General features: G+C 41.6%; 1 protein-coding gene across 1 annotated transcript; it reads left to right on the forward strand.

Moving 5' to 3' along the window:
• The first annotated feature begins 2,579 nt into the window (after nt 1-2,579).
• Nucleotides 2,580-9,508, forward strand: bco1l (beta-carotene oxygenase 1, like). The gene is made up of 11 exons (XM_071529666.1): nt 2,580-2,646; nt 3,353-3,481; nt 4,130-4,259; nt 5,015-5,162; nt 5,649-5,796; nt 6,088-6,308; nt 6,772-7,038; nt 7,818-7,923; nt 8,025-8,119; nt 8,236-8,347; nt 9,354-9,508. Exons 1-11 carry the CDS (start codon nt 2,583-2,585, stop codon nt 9,506-9,508), a joined length of 1,575 nt encoding a protein of 524 aa, XP_071385767.1. The 5' UTR covers nt 2,580-2,582.
• Nucleotides 9,509-12,016: the final 2,508 nt, after the last annotated feature.

Here is a 12,016-nt window from a genome sequence, read left to right on the forward strand (position 1 = left end):
CAATTATCTGATGGAGATCTTGTTGGTTGAATCAGTTCATAGTGTATTTAATTTAATTTAATTTAATTTACAGTATTAGTATTTTTTTTATTATATTTTAATAACAGAAAAAACATTCTTCATATTATCTAACCATGACAGACGGTTAAACAGTATCTGTGTTTCGCTCTTAGCGTTTGTTTTAACCCACTTGGCGGCCCAGGTGGGTGGGGCTTTTCCCCCAGATAAGTGACTGACAGCTCTTATATATTTCAGCTGGTTTCTGGACTCTGGACCTGCAGGTTTCTGCCAACATGTTTAAATTGCTGGATCAATGTGACCCCAAACATAAAAGATGTCTGTTAATTTTACCATAATAGGAGGGTTAACAAGAAACTCTGATATGACCGGCTGTAAAACAATAAACTGATTCAGCCAATTAAACCAGCAGATAGAGGCTCAGAGGAAAACCGGTCCAAAGGTTCAGGAATTTCTGATCTGCAATCCTGCACTTTAACATGATAAAAATGTACACTTAACACGTCCTGATAGGAACAAGCATTACCTAACATGAATAGTGTGTTATTCATGTGATTTGGTAAAACTTAATCTTAATGTTTAATTCATGTTAGTAAATGCATTAGTTAGCATTAGTTAATGAACACTTAAAGTAAAGTGTCATCTTTAACACTCACTCAATTAAGAACAAAGGATGAATGAGAAAATGTAACTTTACTTTATCATACTTTACAAATACCATTACAGTGTGTGAACTGAAACGAACTGAAACAAACTGAAACAAACTGAAACAAACTGAAACAAACTGAAACAAACTGAAACAGATGCAGATCGGAGAGTTTAAAGAGAAAAAGATGAGGATTTTTAACAGAAACACACAGCTGTGGAAATCTCAAAATACTTAATGAGCTAAAAAAATATTTGTTTTGAAGTAAGAATGAATAGATTGCGGATTATATATAATCCACAATTTAGTAGGATATATCCTACTAAATATGTAATTATGCACTCTTAAATATCTAGTTAGATAAATTATCCACCACATTGTGGCTCATATCAATTTAGATAAGAGACTCATATCAATTTAGGTAAGAGATAAAAAGTGAGTCAGTGTCACAACTGTCTGCCTCTTACCTTCCTCTGCAGGTTCAGCAGATAATTGTCTTTCTGAAGGTCAGATTTGGGTTCAGAGGCGTCAAGCAGCAGCAGGTTTGGCTGTTTCCTCTCTGGTTTAGCTGCTTACAAATTAAAAGCACAGAAACAGGCTGTGTAAAGGATGAAAGGGTAATTTGTACGTCTGTCCCTTCAAGGAAAGTCTGTTCACTCGGCTCCATCTTGGTAACGAGAGCAGACTCCTGTCTGTTTGAATGGGGAGTCGTCTCTATCTAAAGGTCTGACAGACAGACAGTCATTTACATATTTATGAATTACTGCTGAATTGTTGACAACATGCAGTGTAAAAACTTGTTCCAAAGGACACTGTTGTCACAGAAAAACTTTTTTTTCTCTCTTCCTGATGCTGAACGCAGCTCCATCCACTGCTTCCCCAGACAGATTAGATATTCAAGACAAATCTGGTTTAGGCTCCCATCATGCATCTGTCACTGTATCAGCTGTCAGCGGTGATGTCATCATGCAGTCCACAGTATGGAGCTGACGGTTATATATCTGAGAAAATCATGTTATTACATTATTTCAAATGTATTAATAAAACCGTTGCTGGCAGACGGTTGATGTTTCCCCCAATTTGTGTGAGTTGAGTTCTGCGGCCGTCTGATTGGTGGATTTCCTTTATGATTTGCACCCAAAGGCGTGTCCATTGGCCACTTTCACAGACGACACGTTTTACGTTGTCGGAGCCGCCATGTTTAGCGTTTCGGATTTTCTCAATCAAAACTGATAGAGTGCACTGTCTCTATATGTGATACTGTCTCTGGTTGTCGGTCTCTGTAGCTTACTGCTCCTTATTTATCCTTAAGAGTCAGAATACAGAGACTCTTCTACAGCTTGCAACCTATTTTAACGTATCTACAATTATAGAGAAACGTTTTATTTTCTTCAATCCTTCATCATAAATTTCCTCCGACTGGATTTCTGTGTTCCACTTGTTCAGACTGAAAGGTTTAATAAACATAAAGAAAGAGATTCACTTCAAAACAATTCAGCAGCAGGACTAGTTTTTTATATATTGTCAGAATCTGCTTTGTCAGCGTTCCTTTATGTGCTAGAAGTGATTTTCAGACTGTTCCTCCAGACAATGGCAGTGAATGGAGAGAGAAAAAAAACACAATTCTCCAGTCTGCTCTTTTATCCTGGAGGAAGATACACAACCCAACATACTACCAAAGTTCAACAACACTTTAACAGCCAACAGGACTTTTATTGTGAAAAGCAGACTGCAGTGCAGGATGACAAAGTCCAGTTACATCATTCAGAAAGATAATCTAGAGGAGAAGTTTTCGGAGCTGAGAGGAATCACGTAGACCGAGGCTTCATAAGAGGGGCTGCTGGGTATTTTCTGTCTGTTGGACCGTACGGCTGCAGCAGGACTGTTGCACTCTGGGAAAATCAAGTCTAGTCAGAAGATGCAGTCGATATTCGGCAAGAATGGATCTGAAACCCCTGAACCGGTGAAAGCAGAGGTGAAAGGTCGGTTTGCCTGCTTTACATAAACTATAAGAGTATTAATATCTGCAGCGGAGCAAAAAACATACAGGAATATATAAAAAACTATTTTTTATTAATTTTTTTTGTTAATTTAATTTTGTCTCTCTTGTTTTATCTGTTTATATTTCAATATCTTGTATTTGCTTTTGTCTGTTTTATTTTATTTTAATCTATGTAAAGCACTTTGTAACATCTGTTTTGAAAGGTACTATATAAATAAAGTTTTGTTGTTATTACTATTCTGTAGTTCCTATAATATTCCTATAGGGACTTACAGTGTGTGAGTTTAGAGTTTATCAGACTTTTTGGCATTTTTTTTATCTCCTGTATGGTATCAGTATAATATTCCTATAGCATGTTATGCATAGTTTATAGTATTGCTATTATATTTATATATTATTTATGTTTTTGTACGTACATTTGTGTGTGTTTATTTTTTCAAATTTGGTCTCTTTTTGGATCAAATCTCGGCTACACTAGAATCTACTTTATTAAAATAGAACTGAATAAGTAAAGTCTCTAGTTTTGTCCCATGTGTTTGATAGATTTTCTGTTAGAAGCAGTTCAGGTTCTTCTTTTTAAAGGACTCAAATGCTGTATGTGAATGTGTGTGTGTGTGTGTGTGTGTGTGTGTGTGTGTGTGTGTGTGTGTGTGTGTGTGTGTGTGTGTGTGTGTGTGTGTGTGCAGGGACCCTCCCAGCCTGGCTGCAGGGCACCCTGCTGAGGAACGGACCCGGTTTGTTCTCGGTGGGCGAGTCGCAGTACGACCACTGGTTCGACGGCATGTCGCTCATCCACAGCTTCACCTTCAGCGACGGTGAGGGAGTCGACACACCGAACACACACACGCACACACACACACACACACACACACACACACACACACATGCACACACACTTCACACACACTTTTTGATCCAGACAGACTCCACTGAACTCAACTGTACAATCGGCACGTGGCTTCATCACGGTTAAAGAGACTCAAAAAATCCATTCATATGCAAAGAACACGATGAAATCAACCAGTCAGATAAAACACAATTCATTCAGCAGTCAGCAGAGTTCACATATACCATATAACCACTGATAAGCAGACAATAGATAAGAGTGGCCTGTTTCAAATAGGCCACACCCACAAAGTGTGGTACAAACCCTTTCCCATTTCTATGAACTAAACAAATCAACATTTTCTATGATTGATTTTTCTGTCTTCTAAAATGTACGAAATGAAATGTATTTGGTGTTAATTGCACATTACCTTTTAACGGCTGTCAAACAACTGATGATCATTATAATTTAATTATCTGGAAGTCACAAAATGCTAACAGGCTAGCAAATTTCTGTTCAAGAGAGGAGTCATGTTGGCATCTTGAGACTTCAAGAAAAAAACATTTTAATGATCCTACTTGTCTCTGATTGGTCCAGACGGGGGGCGGCATGTTTACTGTTCCTTGTTGTGTTTCAGGCGAAGTGTTTTACAGAAGTAAGTTCCTGAAGAGCGACACCTACAAGAGAAACATCAAGGCCAACAGGATCATCGTCTCTGAGTTTGGGACCATGATCTACCCAGATCCCTGCAAGAACATCTTCTCCAGGTAGGCAGTCCATCCAGGACAGATACAGATCTGTTTGAGTCCTGCAGTCCATCCAGGACAGATACAGATCTGTTTGAGTCCTGCAGTCCATCCAGGATGGATACAGATCTGTTTCTGACCAAGCGCGACTACTTTACTTTGCATCATTTGCATCGTTAAAGGCGTCACTTGTGGGAGTTTCATTGGATGTTTTGGGTCAAACATCTCAGCAAATTCTAATTTTGTTGTTGTTTGTTTATGGAAATGTATTTTGTATTTTATCATTTCATTTTTCCTAAATATAATACATAAGCATATGTTTGGAAAACAGAATCTTGAAGTTGTGCTTTACTCTAGTAAGCTATGTGGCTATAGCTATTTGGATGTGATGGGACAGTTAGGTTAGCAAGCCAACATGACCTGTTTAGCCTACAGCTAAACAGGTCAACAGCTAACGTTAGCAGCTAAAATATTTTGGGCTTCCTAACGTTACAGAACAGAACCCTCTCCCTGTTTTGTGCCGTAAAGCAATCCAGCAGATTTCCCTCCAAATCCGATGAAAATGTGGAAAATGATACACAGAGCATGTTTAAACTGTGTGGGCCTGAAGGATGACGGGTGTGATTTTTGTTATTTGTAAAGAAATAAAACTATGTTGTGTGGATTCCCCTTCCTGAACTGGTCAGAGTGGGTGTGTTCATCCAGACGGCCTCCAGTCCGTCTGACAGTAGAAACAACTAAAACCCAGAAACCTTTCTGTCCTTCTCTCTCCTCAGAGCGTTCACCCACCTCTGCAACGCCATCCCCGACTTCACCGACAACAACCTGATCAACATCATCCGCTACGGTCAGGACTACTACGCCTCCTCAGAGGTCAACTACATGAACCAGATCGACCCCGTTACCCTGGAAACCGTCGGCAGGGTGAGTCCGCATCTGATGCCTGACAATCACATTCAGTCCCAGCAGGACATCGAGACACACTGTACAGCAGCTAGGTTCAGCCAAGCAATCTGATTGGTCAAAGGCATGTTGAACCGTGCTAATAGTTCCCATGATGCACTTTTAGCCTACTTTTAGTGAAATCATCTTACTGCACTGGCAGATAATTTTACTGGTTTCAACAAATGTGATTTTCTTTCTCAGGAGAATGTAACTTGTTTCAGGACATTTTCTTGGTAAAAGTGAAATTGTCTTGGAGAAAGTTTGTTGTTTCCAGATTTTCTTCATTGTTTTATGATGATTTCTTGAAAGAAGTCATATTGGCATGAATCAAGTCAAATTTACTGAAGCCAGCAGATTATCTGCCAGTGCAGTGAGAGAATTTGCCAAAAAATATCATGAAATAAGCTTGATAGGTTGGAAACAAGATAAGATGGTAAATGTGAACTGACCTGGAGTGAATTCCAGATAAACTACAGGAACCACATCGCTCTGAACCTGGCGACGGCTCACCCTCACTACGACGACGAGGGAAACACCTACAACATGGGCACCGCCATCATGGGCTTCGGACGACCCAAATACGTCATCTTCAAAGTCCCGGCTGACGCATCAGGTACTCAATGGGGCTTTGTCTGCAGAGTTCAAATAATTACGTAATACTACTACTACTACTACTACTAATCCTGCTGCTGTTATTAGTATTATTACTACTCCTATCACTGCTGCTAATACTATAGACCCTTTTCACACTTCCGGGTTCTACGCAACGGAAGCCGCCTTAGCAGGGACAATTGGCAGCAGTAGCAGCGTTTATGAATGAGAATAATACCTCAAGTATGTCTTTATTGTCATCATTCTACTACTACTACTACTACTACTACTAATACTGAATTGTCTGTTTCAGATAAGGAGCAGAAGAAGCCTGCTTTGCGGAAGGTGCAGCAGATCTGTTCGATTCCGTTTCGTTCCACTCTGTTCCCCGGCTACTTCCACAGCTTCGGCATGACGGAGAACTACATCGTGTTCGTGGAACAGCCGTTCAAACTGGACATCCTCAGACTGGCCACCGCCTACTTCAGAGGGGTCAACTGGGGAAGCTGCCTCAAATACGACAAGGACGACATCGTAAGCCTTGACACTTCGACTCCGTTCTGATCTCTGGCCTTCTTTCCACCTGCCATTAATATGCATCTGTTATCCGGATTACATTTACACCACCAGTGTTGTAATTGAGTCACCAAACCTCGTGTCCAAGTTGAGCCCCAAATCCTCAATGTTTGAAAAAAGTCATCAGTATTCAAATCTGAGTTATGAAGTTTCAAGTCGAAGTCAAGTCTGAGTTATCAATATTCAAGTCCAATTCCACGTTCAAGTCATCAATATTCAAGTCGAGTCAAGAGTCAAAATTGGGACTTGAGTCAGACTCAAGTACTACGACACTGGCTGAAGGTGATAATACCACCATTGCTGCAACAAGTTGCTTATGGTAATGATGCAAGGACAACTTTTTGAGGCAATGTAGACAGGCAATATGACTGTACCCGTCTCTCTACCTGTCTGTCTCCCTCTACCTGTCTGTCCATCCCAGACGTTGTTCCACGTGGTCAACAGAAAGACGGGGAAGGCGGTGTCCACTCGTTTCTACGGCGACGCCCTGGTGGTGTTCCACCACATCAATGCCTACGAGGCCGAAGGTCACGTGGTGTTCGACCTGATCAGCTACAAGGACAGCAACCTGTACGACATGTTCTACATCAAGAACATGAGACAGGACACCAGCCGGTTCATTGAGTCCAACAAGATTTTCTCTCCTCCGGTCTGCCAGAGGTTCGTCCTCCCGCTCAACGTCAACAAGGTACAGAACCGGTTAGACCAAAATACAGGACGGATAATGTCTTTTTACTAAGGAAAAACTCCCCAAAAACCCTTTAATTCTTAACAGCTAGTGGTGATGTTCTCTGCATTCCTGGGTTCATTTAGTAGTTAGTTGTGTTTTTCTTCTTGGTGGATAACTGTCCAGTCGTAGACGAGGTGACATCACTTCCAGATATTTCCAGCAGCTACAGTGGAGTTTGTTATGAGAAAATGTTTCAGGATGTAAAACCTCAGCGGTAAACGTCAGGTTTTGGTGTCAGTCCCTCTGAATCAAGGAGCGAGGGCTTCTTTCTAGAGCCGCCATTTTGCACCAAGAGACGTTTAACAATCATACAGGGAGAAATCCATCGTAGAAGAGGAGTGAGACCAATTTCTCCACCACAGGAGCAGGAGAGGTTGGGTTTCAGTAAGGGGAGACTCAGTTTTTCTCTCGCTCAACTATCACTCTCTCTACCTACTGTATACATAAGACCCACAGCAGCTGTTGCAGCAAGTTTAGAAGGGTCCCTATGGGTTGTTGAAAGACATTCTGGGAAACGTAGTAAATCACTAACTACAGTAGAAGTAGACGAGGCAGGTTGAGGGAAAGTGGGTTCACCAAAAAAGTCAATTACAACACATCACTGAGTAACTCTTGGAATGTACTGGACATCACAGACTAATCGAATCTAACAAAGGAAGAGGGTCTCTGGGGATTTGACAAGAATCTCGCAGGTTATCACATTAACAGTGAAACCTGAGTGCTGCTGTGTTTTGCAGGAATCTCCCAGAGGAAGCAACCTGGTGACACTGACGGACACGACGGCCCAGGCGGTGATGCAGGAGGACGGCTCAGTCTACTGCCAGCCAGACACTCTGTTTGAAGGTCAGACCATAAACACTGACGGCGGCTACATCACCTCAGGAACAGGACTATCTGTTTTATTAAAAGGTTTGGACTAAATAAAGTTTCTTCTTCGTCTTCAGGCCTGGAGCTACCAGGAATTAACTACAACTTCAACGGTAAAAAGTACCGCTACTTCTACGGCTCCAGGGTGGAATGGTCTCCTCATCCCAACAAGGTAAAACACCAACGTCTTCCTGAACCCCTACTAGCTCCAGACCCTGACCTAACAAGTACCTTCATCTTACATTTGTCTTATCTTTCTGATATTACTCCTATTTCCCCGTCCTACAGATCGCCAAGATCGATATCGAAACCAGGAAACACATTGAATGGCGGCAAGAGAACTGCTACCCGTCTGAGCCAGTGTTCGTTGCGTCGCCAGGAGCCGTGGAGGAAGATGATGGTGAGAGCCAGGAGTTTGCTTCCTCTACCAAAGCACAGGAACTGTTGTAGCTATCGCTGGTACTGTTTAGTGTGAGAGCCTATGAAGAAACCTGGTTTGGATGTTAAATTGTCCTGGAAGGCGGATCCCTCTCCCTCAGGTCCTTCCCAAGGTTTCCTCCATTTTTCATTTTTTCTCTAATGAAGCTTTCATGGGAGTTTTTGCTCATTCTTAGTGCAGGTCAAATGTTGGGGGGAGGGTCATTCTCATTTATTGTTTGAGTAAACATGTCGTCCCCCATGAATGATTCTGCCACCCCTTTGGCCAATCAGTGCAATTTTAAAAACGGCACAATGGAGCAATGAGACGCACCATTCCCTTAAGATTTGGGAATATCCGATCAGCGGTGTCCGAGATATTGTGCATGATGTAGACACGCGTAAACAAACACTGTAGCGCCGCCCTTAGGTCAATTAGTGTAATTTTGAAAATACCAGAACAGAGCAATGACGCACATCATGCCCCAAAGTGTTGTCAAAATCCATTTGTTGTTGGGGATATTAAATGGACTCTTTTGGCAATTGGACGCTTTGTCCAATTGGGTTGGCATCTTATTCCGTTTTCTGCTCGGAAACAAGATGGGCAAGATATCACTGCCGGGTCACTACTTGCCAAATTTCAGTGTTTTCCTCTCCAAAATAAAACTTTAAACCAATAGCATTCTCTTCAGTTATGTTAGGACCCGCCTCCTGTCAATCACAACTCAGTCAAGCCAACAGACAAACCAAAGCAAGACTCTTCCTCCGGCTATAGTCTGTAAAATGACAACTAAGACGAAGGAAAAATATCAAATATCCCCTAATGTGATAAAAGCTGGAAAACCATCTATAGTAATGTAAAACTGGAAGGGAATGCAGGAAATGAGCAGAAACTCCAGTCACAATGGAACTGTCCTTTAAGATCCAGGGAGGAAGGGATTATTTTCCCATGGCTCCGACTGTGACCGACTGTGTTTTTCTCCCTCCAGGAGTGATTTTGTCCTCCGTCATTTCCCCGGATCCCAACATCTCTCCCTTCATGCTCGTCCTCAACGCCAAGACCTTTGAGGAGATCGCCCGGGCTTCGATCGACGCCAGCATTCACATGGACCTTCATGGACACTTCATCCCTGCCTCGGTGTAATGGCCGACACGCTGCTGGGCCTGCATTTTGTTTTTTTTCCCACAAAGTAACTTTCTGTAATATTCTGGTTCCTTGATGTCTTGAGGTCTGAGAATGCGATGGAGTCTACCTTGGGATAAAATGTCCAGTCTCATCAAGTTAAAGAAACTAATATGTAAGATGTACTCTTTAATATCTAACGCCAGCCATAGGAACTACAACATCGGCAAACATGTCTCCTCTCGACAAGTCTCAGCCAAAGCCAGCTCCGCCCAACCTGTCTCACTGTAGCTCCCGTCTCCGTGAGCTGCGGTGGCCTAAAAATGACAGAAAGTATGAAAACTGGCATTTTCACAACAGACACCAACTAACCAAATAGCATCCCTTACAAAAAACCCACATGTGAATTCAAAGCACATGTGATTTTTGGACACATGTTGGTTTTCAAGGGTGAACAGGTGAAATTTCATGTGACTTTTAATGTGAAACAAATATGAACAGATCTAACGGCAGGTGAAAATGTAAAAAAAAACAAAGTTCACATCTGGAAAAAACACTTCATCTAGAAATTTAAATTTTTACATCTGCAGTAAAAACTGTCATGTGACATCAGAGTACAACCTGAGAAAAACTGTTCACATGTGAAAACCAATGTGTCTAGAATGCACATGTGCTTTGAATTCACATGTGGGTTTTCATGTGACTTTTGTGTGAGGGATGACAGTTCAGAAATGAACTATTAGAACTATTATATATGAAGTAAAGATGGAACCAATAGTTAGCAATGCTATGCTATCGGCTATCCCACAAGTGTAGCAGCTCAAACTGTAGTTAACGCTAACCAACTTTACCCAAGACCCTTTAGCCACTTACTAGCAAGATACTGCTTGACAGATATTTATCTATGTGCAGGGAAGCTGTGGTGAGTTAATGTTGCATCAACAAGAAAAGTTAGCTAGCTAGCTTGTGTGGCTAACGTGAGCTCATCATAGGTTGCTTACCTGTCCAACAAACGTAGCCTAAGGCCAACTCCACATCTGTCAAGAGGTTTTTCAGAGTCTAAGCTCCCTGTACTTTTGAAATGCTGCAGCAGTGTTCACATGGTTTTGGAATGGGCTTTGTCATCTGCCTTTTTGGCTTTAGAACGAGGCTTTTTATGCTTTGTTGCGGTTCGTTCTTCCATGGCTGAGCAAATGAAACTGAACCAAGTTCAGAATGCAAGGGGGCGGAGCTTAGGCGGGTGAAATGCCCAGGGGTGTGGATCATTTCGGGGCCCTGGCTGCGGGGGGCGGGGCCTTTTTGCCGGGCAGGGAGGCGGCGTCCCTCCCCAGACCGTGTTCCTGCCTGTCGGAGCAGGAGGAGTCGGGGTCGGGGCTGCGGGCTTCTCTGCTCCCTGCCTCCCGCAACCTCCACACCCTGTCCCGCCTGGACCGGCATCTCCGACCCTGCTTCAATTTCCGTCCATGTTGTTATAAAAGTGTTGCAATGTCAGAAAAGATGTGTGTGTGTAAATAACAACGCAAATATAAGCTAATACCACTCAATGACCTTGAGTATAAGCCTCCCCAATAAGCGAATGTTCAAGTATCCCATGCAGGTACAATGATAGATAAAATTTGACAGTTGTCTTGTCCCACACTGTGCCACAGCAACACTAAAATAATATAGCTATGTGTGCATTAATAAGATAATTGAAACAGACATTTAAAAGTAACGCAAAAGTTACTTTCCCTAGTAACTAATTACTTTTATTATGCAGTAATTGGTAAAGTAATTCAATTACTTTTTGAGATAAGTAAATAATAACTGTAACTAATTACTAATTTTCAGTAACTTGCCCAACACTGTTTGTTACAAAGCATTTCACAGAGACCAAAGGACATGAAAACAAACCCAGAAATTTTATTAACATGAGAACGGAGGAGTAAAGTTGCGTCCTCCCTAACTTAGTCTCAACACTTTAAATTTTTTTCTATTTTTCCATTTTCTGTATTTTTTTTTATTTTACACTTAAAAAGATGCATTGTGGGAAATATTTTATGACAACAACAAGAAAAACAACGGGAACAAAATGTAATAGATCATAATGCAGCCATAGGAATGCACTTTCTCATACAGGGAGTGTTAATATTAAAGCTGCTCTGTGTTTCAATTTAACAATCAATAAATCATCAGCAGATTAATTTAGAGACATTAGTTTAATTACAGTTAACATCCTCCATTGTTTCTCCACCTGGTGGATCTGGAGGGAAATCTGGCAGGAAGCAACAGGGGTTATGGGAAATGTAGTCTTAATGTGGAGAAACACTACAACTAACAATACTACTGGTGTGAGATAGAGGAGAACAGTCATCATGCTCTCATTGGTTTACAGTCATCAGACCAAGATTGTACAGTTAATTTTATCATCATGGCTAAAATGACACACAGAGCAACTTTAATGTCACATCCTCATCTGTAAGGGAACATCAACATGTCGTCCAGCGTTTTGCATTTGAAGTGCATGCTGTATAAATTGAATAAATTGCT

The sequence above is a fragment of the Centroberyx affinis genome, unplaced genomic scaffold (assembly GCF_046629955.1).
Source record: "Centroberyx affinis isolate AG114_WGS23_722 - 3 ecotype Tasmania unplaced genomic scaffold, CSIRO-AGI_Caff_v1 ptg001827l_1, whole genome shotgun sequence".
NCBI lineage: Eukaryota > Metazoa > Chordata > Actinopteri > Beryciformes > Berycidae > Centroberyx > Centroberyx affinis.